General features: G+C 43.3%; 2 protein-coding genes across 3 annotated transcripts in view; one reads left to right on the forward strand and one right to left on the reverse strand.

Moving 5' to 3' along the window:
• The window catches only part of dnali1 (dynein, axonemal, light intermediate chain 1), a 136542-nt gene that overhangs the window by 12139 nt on the left and 101319 nt on the right, over window positions 1–23084 (forward strand). The gene's annotated exons all lie outside the window — the stretch shown is intronic.
• Window positions 4240–23084, reverse strand: part of LOC137347094 (uncharacterized) — a 56593-nt gene continuing 37748 nt past the window's right edge. The window contains exons 8-9 of the mRNA XM_068011181.1: window positions 11957–12196; window positions 4240–7461 (exon numbers count right to left, since the gene is read on the reverse strand). Of these exons, the coding sequence (XP_067867282.1) occupies window positions 7404–7461; window positions 11957–12196 (298 nt within the window). The 3' untranslated portion in view covers window positions 4240–7403. The remainder of the gene's footprint in view (window positions 7462–11956; window positions 12197–23084) is intronic.

Genomic DNA, 23084 nt, shown 5'->3' on the forward strand with positions numbered 1-23084 from the left:
ATCAGGCTCAACTGTAATGCCCATTACAGTGTGTGGCTTCAAGCACCATCCCGATTGCATTGTGCTTTTATAGTACTTGGTCTTTTTACACATGATAGAAAATCATTATGAACAGGACAGTAAGGTATACATGTTAGGGCTTAGTCTACCTGATTAAACTATCTTCCAAAAACAATTTACCTTCTTCCCCAAGGTATGGATGAATCATTGCAGGTGGCCCTGACATGTATGCAAGAAACTATGAAGTCATTTTCCAGAGTTTCAATAGAGAAATGATTGACATTAATTGTTTGAAATGTTAACATCGGTTGAAAAGGGGATATTCTTTGGGGTGGGGCATTTTAAATGTGAATTCCTCTTCCTCTCACTCCTGTTTAGTTAAGTTGTGGATTGCTGATCCCCGTTGATTTGTAGAACTGTTCATCGACCCAGCACTGTCAGCTGTGTGGCTTCTCAATGACAGATTGATGTGAAATATCAGGTGTCCATAAGCCTGCCCAGGATCAGTTTTTGCCAATGAAGTTGTTGATATTTTAAAGTGACTGTGAAATATGAACTCAATGGGGGAAGTACAGTGAAAGGGGCAGCTCTTAACTTTGTACGTTAGAGTAAAACAGGTGATAGCAAGTCACCAGCTTGTTTTACGCCATCGTGAGAGATCTAACCCAGGCTGTTAATTTCACTATTGCCCATTCGGAGAAGGTGTTTAACAGGTGTTTGAGCGATGTTTGAGCAGACATCACTCATTACCCCCTCTCTCACTCTCAGTCTCCCTCATGGCCTTTCCCTCCTTCACTATTTCTTTTGCTTCTACAGTCATTGGTTTTTGGTTATTTTAGAAAATGAGAGCCTATAGTTCTATCACAGGCTCCATGTGCAAAGATCTCTGAAGAATGATGGTAGATTTCAGTTTTATCTTCGTATCGCAGTTATAATCACCCATCTATATGATGGTGATATTCATCACAGCAGTTCAGCTGATGATAGAGGGGTACATAATGCTTTGATGATTTGAGGCATGTCAACTTTTTAACTACACATAATAAGGGTTCCAGGGAATCTTGGATTTGAACTCATTTTAAGACTTCAACGGAGAGCTGAAGAAATGTTACCAAATTCTGATCCACAGCTATTTAATTTGATCATTTTTGATTTACATGTGATCTCTCTGATAGATGTTCATAATTCCAGAGACATGACATATTATACATGGGATTTAGGTTAATCCTATGGAATTCTAGTGTTTACTGCTTAAAACAAATACTTGTATGTTCGATCTTTAAGTATGAATATTCACAACAAACTTCCCACCATTTAAAGAGTGTATCTGTTGTTCTGCAAGAATATGATGTAATATGCTCAGAGCTATCTGTGTGTATACTAAAGTTTGGCACAAATTGTAAAAAATAGTTAGATTTATCTTGTGTAATTTACAATTTGACTCTTCCAGCACCAGAAACAAGGTAGATTTTTGTTAGGTAACGGTATCAAGTGATGTAGAGCAAAGGTGGGTAAGTGTAGTTGAGTTAGAGATAAGTCATAATCTAAGTGAATAGCAGAGTGAGTCCAAGGGGCTGAATGGCTCAGTGCCATTCCTAATGTTCCTAAATTCCTAAAGGCAATTCATGCCATACTCCATTCTTTGAATAGACTGTTCAAGGTAGAATCTTTCTCTCTGCATTGTGCGCACAGGTACAGTATTCATTCATCACCACGCAGAGCAGCAACCAATAACCAGGACCTACCATTGAGCAATATCAGGTATGCACCACCTTTTTTTAGTATGTGTATTTTTAGGATGTTGGTGGAGTCCTGTGGGAGGGTTTAATACTGCTGTGCTAAGTAGACAATCAAATTCATGACAAATTACTTTCCTCCCTGTAGAGGTACTTTTGTGCATCATTTTATGTCACACTAATAAATTGTCATGGTCAGACAGATGCTTGCTCTATTTAGATTTATCTCTGTTCAAAACTTGGTGGGGGCCCTCCACTTCTGGACTTGATCAAGATTTCTTAATTGAAAAGAAATTAAGGCCTCTGATTAAACTGCTGTTTGATCCCCTTACCATCTGTGCAATGTGTTCATCTGTTCCTTCTTTCTTTCCACCTGTGTTAGCAGGTGGAAAGATGGAACACCTACCTTCTCTTATCACCCTTTGGTAGCGTTTAAAAAGTGGTCTTTAAAGTACAAAGAACTCTGCACCAATTTCAGAGGAAAATCAGGATTGTATCAATGTTTTCTGGATATTCCTGACAACTGGCTTTTTCATTCTCCAAATGTCTGTGATTATGTAAAACCTTCCTTCAAGAAAAGTTGGAGATTGCGAGGGACTGTGCAACATATCAAATGGAACCAAATCAAAGAAACCACTTAAAGCTCTGTTTATTGCAAACTTCTGACGCAGTAAACATGCTTGTCGAAACTGACGCTTTGCTAATACACTGACGCTTTGTTAATCTACAGCACTGCTCATAAAAAAAGTGAAATATTCAAATCCATAATATCTATTGTTTCCAAATATACAACATGGTCTGAATCCCAAGCCACTTGTTGAAAATGCAATTACTTAAAGAATGAAAGAATTTTCATTTATATAGCACCTTTCTTGACCTCAGGACATCCCAAAGTACTTTACACCCAATGAAGTGTCGTCACTATTGCAATGCAGGAAATGCGGCAGCCAATTTGTGCACAGCAAGGTCCCACAAACAGTAATGTGATAATGACCCAATCATCTGTTTTAATGATGTTGGTTAAGGGGTAAATATCGTCCAGAACACCAGAAAGACTTGCCCTGCTCTTATTCGAAATAGTGGCACAGGATATTTTATGTCCACCTAAGAGGGCATAAGGGGTCTCAGTTTAATGTCTCACTTGAAAGATTGCACCTCTGACAGTGCAGCACTGTCAGAGTTCAGTACTCCATTGGAACGTCAGCTGAGAGTTTGTGCTTGAGTCTCTGAAAACTTGTCAGCGAGTTACACCTACATGGTTTCCTGGCCATTTTGAAAAGTAAATACATACTAAGTAATGCAAAAGAATTGGGAGCTTACTTTGTGGAGTATTTTTAGAGTTAAACGGAGTGCCAGTTGTCTGCACTACTGAAGAGATACTGTCAGGTTGCTTGAACTGAACTCTTCCCTGGCCACACACAGTGTCAGTGCTGTGAAGAAGGATTTGCAAGCTGCAGCCAGAACAGCACATTGCATATTGATATGCAGCCTGATGGCCATCTCCAGCTTAGTAGCTCTGCAGTGCAACTTCTGGTCTGTTCTGTTCTAGACACGGGGTGACTCACATTAGTGGTGAGAGACTTGTCAAAAAATTTAAATAAATAATACAATTATAGGTGGAATCACACCTGCGCTGCTGGATTAAAGGGGCACAGTCCTCATGGGAGAAAAAATATTTGCCGCACCTTTGTTTTGAAGGAGAGATCTGTGGCATTGCTGTCACTATCATAACATCACAATGCAGTTTGACCAGGTTCACACAAGGGGGTAGATCCTAACTTTGTGCGATAGTGTAAATCAATAGATGGCGAATTAGCAACCCATTTTACTAAAGCAAAATACTGCTGGAAATTTGAAATAAAAACAGAAAATGCTGGAAATACTCAGCAGGTCTGGCGGTATCTGTGGAGAGAGAGATAGAGTTTACAGGTGGAGTCTTCCCAGCCGCATGGAAGTGGTGGTGGGGGGGGGGGGTGGGGGAGGGGGGGGAGGGGTGTTGGGGGCGGGGGTGTAAGGGGTAAGGAATTTCAGATAGTTGGATATGGGACAGCACTCCAATACTGTCCTGCCTCCAGGTGAGTTTCCCAGGGGTAGGCTGCCACGGGAATCGGCATCACGCTCCATGGAGGCAAGCAGCTAATTAAGACCACATTTGGGAGCAATTTTCAAAACCAGGTGACATTTTCCTGGCGTCAGACTGGCCCCCTGCGCTACTTGCAGGTGGCCACCCAGCGGCAGGCTTGGAGGTGCCATCCGAGCCTCCTCTCAATGCTCCAGTAAAGGAGCCAAAAGGATGAAATGGCCACAGACATGCCACAGTTAATCCTGTGGAGGGGTTCCCCCCGATGGCCCTAACAGCTGTGGGCCTTCTTTATTGTAAATTCTCTGCAGGCCTCCAGGATCACCTCCATTTTGAGGCACCCTTATGCTCCCCTTTCTGCCTCAGTGGCACCCACCTCTCCCAATGGAGCTGCCAGCCATCCAGTGCAGCAGGCCCTCAGATTGGGCCTCCTGCATCCCTGTTCTGTCTGCCATCCTTAATTGGACGGCGAATGCTTCTTAATCGCCGCCTCCCATAACATCACGTCCAGGACGGGTGCAGATGTCAGACACCAGCGGGGTCAGGACCTGAAAATGGTCCAGCATTGGGTTCCTGAGACCTGCGGGAAAATTCAGCCCAATGTTTCTGTGAAAGGACACACACCTGTAACATTAACTCTGTTTCTCTCTCCACAGATGCTGCCAGTATTTCTGCTGAGTATTTCTAGTATTTTCTGTTTTTAACCCATTTTACATCTCTCCCAATTTCTATTTCCATTGATATCAATGGGAGTAAAATCACGACTGATGTAAAATGAGCTGCCGAAGTCACTATCACCCGTTTTACACTGGCACAAAGTCAAAATCTACCTCCTGGTGTTTTAGCAAATGATAACCGATTACCCAAATACCGGTTCATGGAAACAATGCCCCTTTAATTCAGTTTGTCATAAGACATTGTACCATTCAAAAACAGATGTAGTTCCTTGAGTATGGCTAGAATTCTTGGTTCAAAAAATAACCTGTTTTTGTGCATCCGTTCCTTGAAAAATGAAACACAAACACAGACAAATGTATATTATAAATGAAAGTCTTGCATTGAACACAAACTCACTTTCTTTAACATTCATCACACTTTTGATAATATCTCTGTTTTATGCCATGAGGTGGTACATTTTGGTAGGAAGAATAAAAGCCACATACTGTTTGGACATTACGTGTCTAAATGAGGTACAGGAGCAAAGGGATCTAGGGATACAGATACACAAATCACTAAAAGTAGTGAAATAAAAGCAAAATACTGTAGATGCTGGAAATCTGAAATAAAAACAAAATGTGCTGGAAATACTCAGCAGGTCTGGCAGCACCTGTGGACAGAGAAGCAGAGTTACTGTTTCAGGTCAGTGACCTTTCATCAGAACTGGCAAAAGTTAGAAATATAATAGGTTTTAAGCAAATAAAGCAGGGGTAGGGCAAAATAGAACAAAAGGGAAGGTGTTGATAGATTAGAGGCTCATTTTAGAGGGTTAGAATTGAAAAGCAGAGGAGTTATGTTAAACTTGTATAGAACTTTGGTTAGACCAAACTTGGAATGAGCAGATGTGGTCTTTATACTATAAAAAGAATATAGAGGCATGGGAGAAGTTGCAAAAAAAATGTACGAGAATATACCAGAACTGAGAGACTTTAGCTATCAGAAAAGATTAAAGTAGAAAAAAGTATGAGGGATGACAGATAGAGGTCTTCAAGGTTATTAAAGGGTTTGATTGGAAAAATGTTTCTATTTACTAGGGTGACCAAGACTAGGAGCCATAAATATAAGATAGTCACTAATAAATCCAATAGGAAATTCAGGAGGAACCTCTTTATCCAGAGACTTGTTAGAATGTGGAATTCACTACCACAAGGAGTAGTTGAAGCAAATAGCATAGTTGTACTTAATGGGACTTGACAGGGTGGATGCTGAAAGGATGTCTCCACCCATGGGTGAGACTAGAACTAGGGGACACCGTTTGCAAATGAGGATTCTCCCATTTAAAACAAAGATGAGAGAATTTTTTTCTCTCAGAGTGTTGTTAGTCTGTGGAATTCTCTTCAACCAGAGAGCAGTGGAGGCTGGGTCATTGAATATATTCAAGGCTGAGTTGGATAGATTCTTGATAGACAAAGGAGTCAAGTGTTATGGGGGGCAGACAGGAAAGTGCAGTTGAGGCCACATTCAGATCAGCTATGATATTGTCAAATGGCGGAGCAGGCTCAATGAGCCAAATGGCCGCCTTCTGCTCCTAATTCTTATGCATGTATGTTTGTAGGATCTGTCGAGCCACGCGGCCTGTTTCTGTGCTGTAAATTCTATGTAATAGCTTTGACTGCAGCACAGTGGAATTCACCCATTTATAAGCTTTTTGGATCCCATATTTTATGGTACAATTCCACACAACTTCCTTTTCTGGCTGCTGGATCTCCCTCAATGCCTTGGGAAGGTCTGTATAGGGAATGCAGAAAACCGCATTGCAGTGCAGCATGGTGAGCTGAGCTTGCAGCACGTCCAGGTCCAAGTAAAATGTTGTTGGTCTGCCACCACAGGACACTGGTTCTCTAGCTGCCATGACAGTGCTGTGTCTAGGGGAACTTTGGAAATCTACTTCTTTCGGGGGCTTTCTGCACCTGCTGAGGCAGTAGTGCTGTCTTGCTTACCTTACAGTGCTGATGCTGTATATGGAGCTGCTGTCATTAGCTTCACATGGTAAATGTAAAGTAGGAGCATGAGGAAATGAAAGCATAAGAGGCAAATATTAGGATAAGAGCCTTTCAAGGAAGCATTGGAGAAGCCTGTAAAAGGATATCGATATTCCAGGACCTGTTCAAAATGTGCTTAAATCAGTGATAGCAGAACTCAATGCAGAATAAGGAAAGTCATGTTTGCCCTGCCAGTCCCTTGTTGGTTTTGGTTCATGCTATGAATCATTATGCCTCTGGTCCACAAGGCTGGCAACCTAGTCCTAGGAATCCAACAATGTTATTCTGTCACCAGCTGGATCTACAGCACAGCAGTGCCTGTCAACTCATCCTTCCGTTCTCTGTCGGCTCCACTCTCGAATGTTCATAATCTGGTCAATATCAGGAGCTCAGTACATTGGGAATTGTGGATCTGGATGACATCTAACCCATCTCTGCTAGCAAACCACTGAGCCATTTGTGTTAGATCAAGAAGTCTTAAATAACCACACATTATACATAGCATGTCACAAAAAATACTCCATGCATTGTGTATAAATTTTTCAATCAAAAAACACTTCCAATTAAAAGATCAGAAAGTGTCTGTAAAAACAATCTAGGAGCTACAAATTTATGAGTATTGGAGAAAGTGTATCACTGGCACTTTTAAAACAGGATGAGAAACAAACACTTTCCCTGTTGGTTAAAAAGATAGAATTATGGAACAAAAATTGTATTAAATGAGCTGCGATTCAGAAGCTTCTCAAACAGTACATCATCTGGTAAGTTGACTGCATCACTTTACTTGGGCTGGATGGTGGCTGGATTTCCATCAATGATTCAGACGTTAATGTAAGGCTACTTTGAGTTTCTAAGTATCCAGAAGCTTCCCCCTTGAATTAACCTTTGTTATTCGAAGATCATCAACACTTTGCTAAAGCTGACGAAAACTCCTTGACTGGGCTTGCTGTGCGATCAAAAAAACAAAAGCAGGAATTGGTCAGAACATATGAAGTTTGAATTTTAAAAAAGTTACATATAACAGGATTTGCATATAGTAGAACAGGTTATATCTGTACTGGTTACATCAGGGACAAACTGGGACTGGTTAGATAATTCCTTAATTTGCATAATTTGCCATGGGAACAAAATCTCCAGGTGACCTGCTTAGTCACCTTGAAGCAATATGAACTGCAGGAGAAGGCACAGGGAAACTGAAAAATACACTTGGAAAATAACTCAATGTTTAGGGTTATGTACTTGAAAAGGAAAATTCAGAGAGCTATGAGGAAGTAGCAGAGGAGGGGCACTAATTGTGTGGTACCTTCAAAAAAGCCAACACAGTCATGGTAGGCTGAATAGCCTCCTTCCATACTGTGAAATTGTATGAACAAGGACGGTTTCTATCAAAAATGTACACATAGGCTCCGCACTTGGGGGATGGGGGTTGCACCCATGGTCCAGAGGCAATAATGCGATGGGAAATTCAGCTGCCTCGGGTTTATACTATTGGGGTTTATATTAATTGGAGTTCGTAACTCAAGGCTTGCAGCAGCAAACTAGGTTTCAATCATCGGTAAAGTGATGGAAGGTGTCGTTGACAGTTCTATCAAGCGGCACCTACTCAGCAATAAGCTTCTCATTGACACGCATTTTGGGTTCCGCCAGGGCCACTCAGCTCCTGACCTCATTGCAGCCTTGGTCAAAACATGGACAAAACAGCTAAACTCAAGAGGTGAGGTGAGAGTGGTTGCTCTTGATATCAAGGCAGCATTTGACCAAGTATGGCTTCAAGGAGCCCTAGCAAAACTGGAGTCAATGGGAATCAGGGGGGAAACCCTCCAGTGGTTGCAGTCATACCTAGCACAAAGGAAAACGGTTGTGCTGTGTTGAAGGACAATCATCTCAGCCCCAGGACATCACTGCAGTAGTTCCTCAGAGCAGTGTCCTAGGCCCAACCACCTTCAGCTGCTTCATCAATGACCTTCCCTCCATCTTAAGGTCAGAAGTGGAGATGTTTGCTGATGATTACATAATGTTCAGCACCATTTGCAACTCATCAGATACTGAAGCATTCTGTGTCAATATGGACAACATTCGGGCTTGGGCTGATAAGTGGCAAGTTATATTCGCGTCACACAAGTGCCAGGCAATGACCATCTCCAAGAGAGAATCTAACCATCTCCCCATGACATTAAATGGCATTACCATTCCTGAATCCCACACTATTAACTTCCTGGGAGCTACCATTGATCAGAAACTGAACTGGAGTAGCCATATAAATGTTGTGGCTACAATAGCAGGTCCATGGCTGGGAAGTCTGCGACGAGTAACTCACCTCCTGACTCCCCAATGCCTGTCCACTATCTACAAGGCACAAGTCAGGAGTGTGATGGAATATTCTCCACTTGCCTGGATGGCAAGTGCAGCTGCAACAACACTCAAGAAGCTTGCCACCATCCAGGACAAAGCAGCCCACTCAATTGGCACCCCATTCACCACCTTCACCATTCGCAATTGTCTAAAATTGTAACCAAGGCAGGCACTTAACTTCTGGGCCTAGTTTGTAAGATTTAAAAGAGAAGTTGGCTAGAACCCTAACTAATTGATAGATTGTTTCTTTCAACTGTTTTAAACATTAGGTCTTGTCATCTCAGTGTTACATGGGGCTCACATGTACATAATATGGGCCCATTTCAGGTGGTATGGCAGTGAAGGTACTACATTTAGCTGCAGCTAGGGATGGGGGGAGCAATTCTCCGAGGTTTCAAACTTATTGTTATTTGGTGACTCCCTGCTGGCATGTGCGGATCTGGATGTGGGGTGAGCCCAGGTATGAGAATGGTTGTGAAAGCTGGCACTCCCTATCCACAATGGCATTTTGGCAAGGTGCCAAATGGCCGCCATTGTCTGGGCCCTACCTCAGTGCTTTTGGAGAGGGAGGAAAGAGGAGAGAACTGGAGGAAAATTCCAAAGTAAAGACAATAAATGAGGTAAAACACCAGGGCTTTGAACTTCTCCCAATCTCCCGCTGTAACTTTGGTAGAAGGTTAGCAGAAACCTTGGAGAAACAGTGTAAAGAATTGGAGGCAGATACTGCAGTCTTGGTGACCTATACCCCAAGAGACTCATAGTCATATAGAACATCCATCCACATCTCAGATCCTTGGCCCTCACGGCGTCACTAGAAGAAATATTACAACAGAACTGAGCAAAAGTCAGAAGGTCACAAGGTTCGTGAAAGGTGGTGAGGCTAAATGGCTTCTTCTAAAGCAGAAATAATTTGTTAAAGAAGGAAAAGAATCCTTAGTTTTCTGAAACAGTTTTGATATTAAGAAGTAAATTAAAAGCAAAATACTGCGGATGCTGGAAATCTGAAACAAAAACAAGAAATGCTGGATTCACTCAGCAGGTCTGGCAGCATCTGTGGAAAGAGAAGCAGAGTTAACGTTTCGGGTCAGTGACCCTTCTTCGGAACTGACAAATATTAGAAAAGTCACAGATTATAAACAAGTGAGGTGGGGGTTGGGCAAGAGATATTAAGAAGGATTTTTCTTCAAAATCGGAGTATGGGGTTTGACAGAAGCATTGGATCGATCAATCAGTGATCCTCCTCTCTTTCCATTTGAGGTTGCAGAAACCTTATATAATTGTTGTTGTCAGGCATGTTGTTATCATATTCATGGCTTTTTATTATTGAATGTATAAATTTGTACTGAAAGTGAAAAGGAGGTTAATGGGCTTAAAACCCTGATTGGATTTCTGATTTTAGCATTCTGAGGGGGCGTGAACATTTAAATTATGCTTTATTATTATTGCTGTATTACAGCTATAATACGATCAGACATTACTGAAACTCTGTCTGATAAGTCTATCTTCCAGCTGTCTCCCATCAAATGTTTGAGACTTTACTGTGTCATCTTCATGTCCAAGCATGTCTCAGGGAATTGAGCTTCTGAGTCAACCTCTCCCCTCAGGGATGTCAAACTCCAGTCCTTTCTGAAGAGCAAATTTGTAAGGGCGCAACAATTTATGAAATAACATTGGGAGGTATTTGAGGGAAACCCCCAGGGCTCTGCAGAAAACTAAAGTTTCCCTTCAACATGTTGCTGACCTGCTAAACTTTAATTCGGGTATGGAAGGGAGCCTCATTGCAATATTCCTGCAGTTCATTAGCAGTGCTTCTCAATGGTGTAAGAAGTATCAGTAATATTGGATAACCCCCCCTCTCCTCCTTACACCCCAGTCTCAGAGAGGCTAGACAGTGTTGTGTTCTTGATTCTGACAATGGACTGCCAAAGGATGAATAAATCAGGGTAACTGCTTGAACACTGAGTGTTGACACGCAGAAATGTGTGCCTGCAATCATCTGCTAATTGATCATTAATCTTTTTCTGCGAACAGAATGATACAGTTTGACCGTAGGGCCTCATATGTCTTCTACTCACGCTAGTTGTCATTAACTGGACTGCCCTGACATGCACAGCATTAATTACTTGCCTTATGCAAATATGTACAGCAATCTTATTACTTTGGCAGCAGTGGCTTGATGTCCCTTGGAATGAACCAGTGGGCAAGGAATAATTCCTTGATGTTTCTAGAGGAAGTTTGCAAATCTCTCTGTAGGATTGTGCAAAGCCTTGCCAATGCTTCTGCAGTGAGCCAGACAGAGCCTCCTTATGCATAACTCCAGGGAGCTATTCCAATACAATTTATCTAGGCCTGTACAGCCTGGTACCTGGGCATCCGCAAGAGGGGCCTGAATCTCCTATAGTGCAGCCTTGCAGCTTCTCTGTTATTTCTCCTCCTACACATATATCATAAAGAGGGGAATCCCCAGTGGAAAGCTCATGGTGTAGTGCATTTTAAAGAAATATTCCAAACCAAAAATAATCTCAAGGTTGACTTCCAAATGAAGCATTAAAAATAAGGAGCAAAGAATAAACTGGCGAAAGGCCAGTCTAAAGTAAAGTTATGAGCTTCTATCTATCAGCACAGTGAAACACAACAATTTCCCATTATAAGGTTTCAGCACCAGCCTTCCTCAGCTGGACAGGAACATAAATTAGGTTTGTGGATCTTCGGGAGTAAATGATGGAGTTCAGGCCTGATGATGTCCTACCGGCCTAAACCCATCATTTGTGTGGCTGTAACTGCTATCTCATTTCTGGGGAATTTAGGGCAAATCTTAAATGGGACCTCAGTCTGGCAGAACCCCTCTCATCCCCAAATTCATCCTCTGCCCCCAATCTCTACATTTACGGTGTACCAAACCTTCGGCGTTTCTGGACTCTGAATCCCACATCAAAAGTACAAACAACTAGAATGTGGTTGGATTATGCTGAGAAATAAACGTGGAGTTTGCAGGGACATTTATTAAAACAAACCAAGTGGGAAGAAAAGAGTAACCCAAAATAGCAAATGTTTCCATATTCACATAGCTCACATACTGATTTACTCACCAATGAAAGTAACAGTGCCCTGCAAACACTCCATTGCGTAGACCGTTTTCGGGAAAATCCAGTTCCACTCCAAAGCAGATTTCTGGCACAGTAGGCAGCGCGCCCACATACTTCACCACACCCCTTCCAATTTTGCCACTTGGCAATATAATCTTTACTCTGTGCCCAATCCGTAAATCTAAGATAGAGCGAGGTGCATATGCTTTTAGGGGTTGATCACTTCCGAGATCTGCCTTATATCTGTGAGAGAGAGGCAGACAGAATGGAACCATGCTTAATGTAAGATAACCAGAGGTCTAAAGTATGTAGTTAGTTCTTTAAGGATGCATTGTGTACAGAGTTAGAACTCACAATGATGTAAGTTATCATCCAGAGACACTGACTAACATTTCCATTGACTTCAATTGAAAATGTTATGAAAATGTAAATGACACAAAATATAATTCTTTTACCAAACTGTAATTATAAACCTATTACAGTTTGAATGTTTCATAAAACTTCACAGACACACTCTGCTTGCACACATCTCGCATGCATACACCTCACACATACATTCACATGTACATCTTGCACGTACACATCCCTGCACAAGAAGACACATACTCAGGCACGCACACACCTTACACACACAAACACAAAGGCATGTGTATACCCCACGTGCACACCCCTGGAATGCACACACTCCACATGTGCACACCCCCAGAACATGCACACACTCACACCCAGACATCCCACATGCACTGAATCAAACGCACCCAACCGCGTGCATACACCCTGCATGCACATCCCTTCATGCACAGCAGCCCTCCCACCCCCGCCTTGTGCACACAAACGCACAAGCACATGCACGCATGCATAAGAGAATCTGTAGGTGTGTACATTCATTCAGTTCTCATAAAAGAGAGCAAGGAGCTGGTAGCAAGATATTGGGCTAACTTGCTGATCAGGGAAAGGTTTAAGAAGAGAGAAAAAGTAACATAAATTGAAAGGGAAATATTAGTAAACAAAAAATAATATAGAATTCATCCTTAGACAGATAGCTAATTTCAAATTTGACAGTGCAGTCACACAGTATGATGCAGACCACATGTCCTATTAAATATCGCAGTTGAAATTGGCTTTTTTTTTATAGAGAGATACAGCACTGAAACAGGTCCTTTGGCCCACCGAGTCTGTGCCGACCAACAACCACCCATTTATACCAATCCTGCATTAATCCCATATTCCTTACCACATCCCCACCAACCTCCTACCACCTACCTACACTAGGGGCAATTTACAATGGCCAATTTACCTATCAACCTGCAAGTCTTTGGCTGTGGGAGGAAACCGGAGCACCCGGCGGAAACCCACGCGGTCACAGGGAGAACTTGCAAACTCCACACAGGCAGTACCCAGAACTGAACCCGGGTCGCTGGAGCTGTGAGGTTGCGGTGCTAACCACTGGCTTTGGCCAGTGATAGTATATATCAGTCTGTGCTTGCAATTTCTGTTGTATTTTCGGCTGTTTTTATTAAGAGCACTGCAGGAGCGCTACTTATTTGAGACATTGGTGCAATGCTGCTTTGAGAAGCATCTTATATCTAGGAATAATGCTGGAGGATAAATGCTCAGCCAAGATGGGCTGAACTCACTTGTGGCAGATTCCTGCAGAGAACTTTCTGCAACCTCATTAGGTGAATCTGCACAGGCAGACTGAGTGGAACTGCTGGTGTTTACCTGAGCAGCAAGTGTGTCAAGATCAGTCAGCATGTGCACACTCACATCAGAGGATGTAAAAAAAAAACATACTCTGTTAACTGAAAGCGCAACTAGAACAAATGGTGCTGAAACAATGAAGAGGAAATGGGAATTCCACCATCAGTGGTTTATTAGTCTATAGGCATCACTGGGATGTAAGTTATCCTTTAAGACAGTGCTTATTTGGTATATTCCATAATTATTGCCACATATGGTATTTTGCTTCAGTTGATTTACAGTCTGAACTGACCCCCGTTTGATATAAACAGAACAAACCAACTCTGTGAGGCTTTGAGAGCACCTGTCCACTGTGGCTCATTCATGAAGGTCCAAATTTTGCAGTAGAAATAACAGCGAAGGTAACAGCACTCACTATTATTTTTGCAGAAATCAAACAGCAATGTCCAGTGGCTACACACACGCAGTTAACCACAGAAATCAGAAAGTCGCCATCCAAGATGCCCTGCTCCTCCAAAAGCTTCCTGAAAATGGCATCACCATCTGGCTCCCCACTCAAATGTACTGAACACCGTGAAACTCCTGTATTTAGCTCATAGATACCAACTGAACTCCTCAAAACAAGTTAGGGCTGTCCATTTCCAATTTTAGAAGTGTGATAAATGCTAAATACTGCCAAACCAACCTTGTAGCACTGGAAATCAACTTTTACAAGTGTGGAGTCCCATTCTTTCAGTTTTTAAATATTATTGGAGATTTAAATATTAAAAAGTTTGTCTTTTTTCTCTCTGTCTTAATCCAATCTTTCTTTCCCTCTTTCCATTTTGCTTTCTCTACCTTATTTGACATTGAGTTCACTATTCTCACTTGAACTTCCTGGTTCAGACTCTGTGCTGATCAGTAACAATCCTTCAATCTGATTGATTAAGGAGATACTCAGTTGCAGGCGCTGTTCGCACAGGTTCCAGATGCCCTCTGGAAGGCTAGTTGGCTGACTTCAAATGCAGAAAGTCTATGGGCAAATGCAAGTGTGACAAATGGCTGGCCCAATCCAGCTCAAAGTTCAGTTACACAGTAACTGCCTCACAAGATTCACCAGCACCACCTGGAGGTTATCCTGTGACTATTTCCAAGCTGAAATGATAATGATTTCGAGCAGTAGTTTGAAACTCATGCACAGATATAGGTGAAAAGTGGTGTAAATGCCGACTGCTCAACGGGGTCATAATCACAAAAGCACAGATGTTGAAATGTAGACTGATTGTAAAATCGTTGGGCTCTCAGAGCAGCTTCTACTTGCATTTTAAATAGCACCTGTAATGTAAAACATCCCAAGGTGCTTCACAGAGGAGTAATCAGACAAAATAGATGGCAGGTTACAGTAATATTAGAAGGGATGACCAAAAGCTTCATTAAAAAGGTGGGTTTTAAAGAGGGCAGTGGAGACGGGGAGGAGTTTAAAGAGGGAAAGCCAGATGCCAGAGTCAGAGGAACACAGAGATCTACAGGGACTGTCTGTACGAGGTTACAGAGATTGGGAGAGGCAAGGCCATGAAGGGATTTGAATATGAGGATAAGAAATTTCCAATGTTGGTGTTGGGTGACCAGGAGCCAATGCAGCTCAGGGAGTGCAGGTCTGATGGGTGAGTAGGACTTGATATGGGATAGAGGCTTTGAGTGCTAATGGTATGATCTGATACTAGCAGTGTATCTCAGTGTTAAAGTGAGACATTATAACAGAACACAAATATTGAATGGAGTTGCCAATATAGGTTTGCAAACCATACCTCTCAAATGTCACTACAGAGATAATAATTTCAGTTTTATACCTCTTGTAACTGCTCTCCTCTCACATACACATTAGCATACACACTTTTGCACTTATTTTAAATTTATTTTCTTTGATCGCTGTAATTTCCAAGAAAGCCGCAATACCCAGCCACTCACTTAGGTTGAAACAAATCATGCAAAGAACTTGTCATCCTCTTCGATTTAGTTGTGTTTCATTCATTGCCAAGGCCTCTATCAAATCATCTCTGTTGTTTCTTACCTAACCCATCTCGGCCTGATCCTTCTTCACATCTTTATTTAAACTCAGTTCTTCAAAGTTCTCCTTTAGTCTTCAATCTGCCATTCACCAGAAACTCCAATTTTTTCAAAACTCAGCTGCCAATATCTTAACCTGCACCATCCACCACCCACCCCACCTCACCTGCAATCCTCACTAACTCACATTGGCTCCTTTGTCCCTCGTGCATTCAGTTGAAAATCCCTGTGCTCCTTGTTTTATCCGAACACACTTTTACCCCGACCTTATCTCTGCATTTTCCTGTCGTATCTCTTCCCACATACTTCAGTCTTTGATGCTGGCCTTATGAGCAAACCCCTCCTCTCCCCACTCCACCATCCCTGGAAGAGACTTCAGCCGCCTCACTCCAACTCTGGAATTCCCTTCCTAAAATGTTCCACCTCTTCACTTCTCAAACTCAGAATGTTAAAGCTGCTATATTAATGGCATTTACTGTGATTGGTATAAAGTCATGAAAGTTTTCTTCTCCCTTTCTCTTCGGAATTGTCCTCCCTATGCGGTACGGTCACAGGTACTGGGAGCACTCCAGTACTTCACTCCAGTGGATGAATTTCATGTGTCCACCAGGGCAGTGAGCGCCGCCGGACTATTCAACTGTGAGTTGTCCCCAGTGCTGTCCTTACCCAACATCCATAAAACCATACAGCACAGAAGGAGGCCAATCAGCCCGCCATGTCTTTGAAAGAGGTAACTAGTTAGACCCACTCGAATGCTCTTTCTGCACAGCTCTGCAGATTTCTTCTTTTCAAGTATTTATCTAATTCCCTGTTGGAAGTTAAACAGCTTCATAGTCACCTTTTACTGCTAGTCCGATAGTAACCTTACCACTACATTACAGTACGTCTGCTACCCCTGTATCCACAATGTGCATACATTTCAAGAGGTTTCACTGGCTAGTGATCAGAAAAGCGACCTCTGTCTCATTTCCCTCTCCCCTATAGCCTTGTTCCTGAGCTTGTAAGTTGGGTCTCTGTACAGAATAGGATGAGTTTTCTGTCCTGATCATTGTCATGAGATCAATGAATTCAGACTAGGGCAGGGGAATAAACCTGGTGCTTCCCTTTCTTCATGTGGCTCAGTACCACATGACACTTGGCATTTACACACTTAACTCTGCCTCTGTTAACATGGAGTGGAATAAACCATTTTAGTAGGCTCAAAGGAGGGAAAAGCGATTCTCAATAGAACAGTGGTCTTTTATGAATCAGTTTTAAATACATTCTCCTGCTTATACTTGATTTACCTCGTATTTTCTTTCTGTGTGGGGTACTGTCAAGCCTCTGCTCAATGTCCCAATTTCCCTCAGTTTCCGACCCCATAGCAGAAAGTTGTGTAATAGTAATTGCAGGAGTGTACCACAATCCGCTGACAGCCATTTTAAAGCATCAGCTTTAAAGGCAGAGTTTCTTACTAGTAAGTACACTTTAGCTCCATTATCATTGACTTAAACAGTCCTTCAGCATATTTAATCCATACAAATATGTAGAAAACATTCCTTTCAATCAACTGTGCCAAGAAATGGGATTAGTTGGACACAAAAGGCTACATTTATTTCTATCATAATGGGAACCGTATGAAGTAAGCACTTTTTCTTCTACTTTTTTTCCTTCACAATATTCTACCAAACCACACACCATTCCCAACCTAGACAGCAAGCAGGTGACCTATTTACAGCCCTGTACACAGGTAATTCTATGATTTAAAACATGTGACTCAAAAAAACTTGCTGCCAAAGCCAATCTGCTGTCCGCCATGGCACAGTTGTAGCCATCTTGCCTCTAACTCTGGAGATTGTGGGTTCAAGTCCCACACCAGAGACTTGAGTGTAAAATATAGGCCGAAACTCCTACTGCTAGCATAGAACCTCAGTTTAAGATCTCATCTGACAGATGGTACCTCCGACAGTGCAGCACTCCCTCAGTATTAGCACTGGGTGGGGAGTTAAACTCCCATAATATGAAACTATTTGTGAAGTTGGGCCTTGGGAAACTTGAAAGCTGCAGCAAGGCAAGGACAGCTACAGGGAGCACTCCTTGTGGGCCAGGAGGAACAGGAGTGCTTCTTCCAAGCCCCCCAATCTTCCCCCCACCACCATCAGAAGCCATACAAACTCTCCCCACAACACCCCACCCCAGGATCAGACACCCTTGTCTGTGATGTCACATGCATGTGTGGGGTTACAACTCCATGTGCTATTGGGCTTCCCTGCTCCTGGTGGATCCCAATGTTAAAATTCCCCCCATAAAGTTTATTTGTTAAGGAATAGGGTACAAAGATGTATGTTGAAGTCAGGCAACTGCTTTTTTTTTATTCATTCATGGGATGTGGGCATCGCTGGCAAGGCCTGCAGTTGTTGCTCATCCCTAATTGCCCTTGAACTTAGTGGCTTGCGTGGCCATTTCAGAGTCAATCACATTGCTGTGGGTCAGGAGTCACATGTAGGCCAGACTGGGTAAGGATGGCAGATTTCCTTCCTTGAAGGACATTAGTGAACCAGATGGGTTTTTACAACAATCGACAATGGTTTTATGGTCACCATTAGACAAGCATTTAATTCCAAATTTTTTGAATGAATTGAGTTCAAATTTCACCCTCTGCTGCCGTGGGATTCAAACCCATGTTCCCAGAGCATTAGCTTGGGGGGCTGGATTACTATTTCAGTGACAATACCACTACACCACTGCCTCCCCTGAGACAGTGGGAATGAGTTAACACACCCTAGACTATAAAGTTATGATGGTCTCCATTCATTTTGAGAAAAATAAGACATGGTTTCTTGAGACCTGCACTCTAGCTAGCTTGGCAAAAACCTGAGGCCACGTAGTTCTTGGAGGCAGTGAACTTCACAGCCATTTGTAACACAGTTTCTTGAAGTATGGCTGGAGTGTCGCCACATCCCTCCAATCGCTGGTCCCTCAGACACCAATCGCAGCTCCCTTCAGAGCCAGTCACACCTACCTACCTGATTTACCTAAGGGCCACTGCTGGTGCTACAGTGACTGATCTTTGTTCTTGCTACACTGGAGGGCTGCCTGTTACTCATCACAACTTGCTGCTTCAATGGAAATGAGGCCAAACCCCAATATTGGAGGTATCTCAGGGCCTCACCATTCAGACCTGAATTTCTAAGTCATGGTGTCCACCACATATAGGTTTTCCTCATGTCTATGATTGAGACCATCTGGTCAGCCACCTCTGCCACTTTCCTCCCTTCCCCTAGCCCCCACCAGGCCAAATTTCCTCTATGGTTTCCCCCCATCTTAGCCCTGAACTCGCATCTTTCTCTATTTTCTCTCCGATCTCCTCTCATGCCCCCTCCAAACAGATCTTGTCTTTGAGACCCACCTCCTGCTCCCTGAGCCCTGTTACCACTAAACTTTAAACTTCCCTTCCTGGCACCCACGTTACGCTGATATCGTTAACACTTCTCTCTCCTCAGGTGCTGTCTCCCTCTCCCTCAAATCAGCCGTCATCACTCCTTTCCTCAAAAAACCAACACTTGACCCATCCATCCTTGCTAACTACTGCCCCATCTCCAACCTCCCTTTCTTCTCCAAAGCCCGCCAACTTGCTGGCGTCTCAGAAAATCCATGCCCATCTTATCCAGAACTTCATGTTTGAATTCCTCCAATCAGGTTTCCGCTCCTGCCACAATACTGAAACCATTCTTATCGAAGACACAAATGACAATGTGTGTGACCGTAACAAAGGTAAACTATTCCTCCTCATCCTTCTTGACCTGTCTGCAGCCTTTGACATGGTTGACTAAACCATCCTGTTCCAACACCTCTCCACTGCCATCCAGCTGGGTGGGACTACACTTGCCTGGCTCCATTCTTAACTACCTAATTGTAGCTAGAGACTCACTTGCAATAGCTTCTTTTCCCGCTCCTGCACCATTACGTCTGGTGTCCCCCGAGGATCTATCCTTGAATCCCTCCTATTTTTCATCTACATGCTGCCCCTCAGCAACATCATCCAAAAACACAGCACCAGTTTCCACATGTACACTGATGACACCCAGCTCTACCTCACCACCTCACTCAATGCCTCTAATGTCTTTTAGAACATTACAGCGCAGTACAGGCCCTTTGGCCCTCGATGTTGCGCCGACCTGTGAAACCATCTGACCTACACTATTCCATTTTCATCCATATGTCTATCCAATGACCACTTAAATGACCTTAAAGTTGGCGAGTCTACTACTGTTGCAGGCAGGGCGTTCCACGCCCCTACTACTCTCTGAGTAAAGAAACTACCTCGAACATCTGTCCTATATCTATCACCCCTCAACTTCAAGCTATGTCCCCTCGTGTTTGCCATCACCATCCGAGGAAAAAGACTCTCACTATCCACCCTATCTAACCCTCTGATTATCTTATATGTCTCTATTAAGTCACCTCTCCTCCTCCTTCTCTACAACGAAAACAACCTCAAGTCCCTCAGCCTTTCCTCATAAGACCTTCCCTCCATACCAGGCAACATCCTAGTAAATCTCCTCTGCACCCTTTCCAAAGCTTCCACATCCTTCCTATAATGCGGTGACCAGAACTGCACGCAATACTCCAGGTGCGGTCTCACCAGAGTTTTGTACAGCTGCAGCATGACCTCGTGGCTCCGAAACTCGATCCCCCTACTAATAAAAGCTAACACACCATATGCCTTCTTAACAGCCCTATTAACCTGGGTAGCAACTTTCAGGAATTTTTGTACCTGGACACCAAGATCTCTCTGTTCATCGACACTACCAAGAATCTTCCCATTAGCCCAGTACTCTGCATTCCTGTTACTCCTTCCAAAGTGAATCACCTCACACTTTTCCGCATTAAACTCCATTTGCCATCTCTCAGCCCAGCTCTGCAGCCTATCTAAGTCCCTCTGTACCCTACAACATCCTTCGGCACTATCCACAACTCCACCGACCTTCATGTCATCCGCAAATTTACTAACCCACCCTTCTACACCCTCTTCCAGGTCATTTATAAAAATGACAAACAGCAGTGGCCCCAAAACAGATCCTTGCAGTACACCACTAGTAACTAAACTCCAGGATGAACATTTGCCATCAACCACCACCCTCTGTCTTCTTTCAGCTAGCCAATTTCTGATCCAAAGCTCTAAATCACCTTCAACCCCATACTTCCATATTTTCTGCAATAGTCTACCGTGGGGAACCTTATCAAACGCCTTACTGAAATCCACATACACCACATCCACTGCTTTACCCTCATCCACCTGTTTGGTCACCTTCTCGAAAAACTCAATAAGGTTTGTGAGGCACGACCTACCCTTCACAAAACCGTGCTGACTATCTCTAATGAACTTATTCTTTTCAAGATGATTATAAATCCTATCTCTTATAACCTTTTCCAACATTTTACCCACAACCGAAGTAAGGCTCACAGGTCTATAATTACCAGGGCTGTCTCTACTCCCCTTCTTGAACAAGGGGACAACATTTGCTATCCTCCAGTCTTCCGGCACTATTCCTGTCGACAATGACGACATAAAGATCAAGGACAAAGGCTCTGCAATCTCCTCCCTGGCTTCCCAGAGAATCCTAGGATAAATCCCATCTGGCCCAGGGGACTTATCTATTTTCACACTTTCCAAAATTGATAACACCTCCTCCTTGTGAACCTCAATCCCATCTAGCCTAGTAGTCTGAATCTCAGTATTCTCCTCGACAACATTTTCTTTCTCTACTGTAAATACTGACGAAAAATATTCATTTAACGCTTCCCCTATCTCCTGTGATTCCACACACAACTTCCCACTACTCTCCTTGATTGGCCCTAATCTAACTCTAGTCATTCTTTTATTCCTGATATACCTACAGAAAGCCTTAGGGTTTTCCTTGATCCTATCCGCCAATGACTTCTCGTGTCCTCTCCTTGCTCTTCTTAGCTCTCTCTTTAGATCCTTCCTGGCCAGCTTGTAACTCTCAAGCGCCCTAACTGAGCCTTCACGTCTCATCCTAACATAAGCCTTCTTCTTCCTCTTGACAAGCGCTTCAACTTCTTTAGTAAACCACGGCTCCCTCGCTCGACAACTTCCTCCCTGCCTGACAGGTACATACTTATCAAGGACACGCAGTAGCTGCTCCTTGAATAAGCTCCACATTTCGATTGTGCCCATCCCCTACAGTTTCCTTCCCCATCCTACGCATCCTAAATCTTGCCTAATCGCATCATAATTTCCTTTCCCCCAGCTATAATTCTTGCCCTGCGGTATATACCTGTCCCTGCCCATCGCTAAGGTAAACCTCACCGAATTGTGATCACTATCACCAAAGCTGCTCACCTGCATCTAAATCTAACACCTGGCTGGGTTCATTACCCAGTACCAAATCCAATGTGGCATTGCCCCTGGTTGGCCTGTCTACATACTGTGTCAGAAAACCCTCCTGCACACACTGGACAAAAACTGACCCATCTAAAGTACTCGAACTATAGTATTTCCAGTCAATAGTTGGAAAGTTAAAGTCCCCCATAACAACTACCCTGTTACTCTCGCCCCTGTCGAGAATCATCTTCGCTATCCTTTCCTCTACATCTCTGGAACTATTTGGAGGTCTATAGACGACTCCCAACAGGGTGACCTCTCCTCTCCTGTTTCTAACCTCGGCCCATACTACCTCAGTAGACGAGTCCTCAAACGTCCTTTCTGCCGCTGTAATACTCTCCTTGATTAACAATGCCACACCCCCCCTCTCTTTTACCATCTTCTCTGTTCTTACTGAAACATCTAAATCCCGGAACCTGCAACATCCATTCCTGCCCCTGCTCTACCCATGTCTCCGAAATGGCCACTACATCGAGATCCCAGGTACCAACCCATGCTGCAAGCTCACCCACCTTATTCCGGATGCTCCTGGCGTTGAAGTAGACACACTTTAAACCAAGTTCTTGCTTGCCAGTGCCCTCTTGCGTCCTTGTAACCTTATCCCTGACCTCACTACTCTCAACATCCTGTACACTGGAACTACAATTTAGGTTCCCATTCCCCTGCTGAATTAGTTTAAACCCCCCCGAAGAGCACGAGCAAATCTCCCCCCCAGGATATTGGTACCCCTCTGGTTAAATGGTCACACTGCTTATCTGACATCCAGTACTGATGAGCAGAAATTTCTTCCAATTTAATAAAGCTCTGCTAGGCCCCAACTAGAGTATTGTGTCCAGTTCTGGTCACCACACTTTAGGAAGGATGTGAGGGTCCTTGACAAAGTGCAGAGGAGATTTACCAGAATGGTTCCAGGGATGGTGGAATTTAGTTATGAGGTTGGGTTGAAAAAGCTGGGGCAGTTCTCCTTGGAGCAAAGGAGATTGTGGGGATATTTGA

This window comes from Heterodontus francisci, chromosome 31 (assembly GCF_036365525.1).
Source record: "Heterodontus francisci isolate sHetFra1 chromosome 31, sHetFra1.hap1, whole genome shotgun sequence".
Classification (NCBI taxonomy): domain Eukaryota; kingdom Metazoa; phylum Chordata; class Chondrichthyes; order Heterodontiformes; family Heterodontidae; genus Heterodontus; species Heterodontus francisci.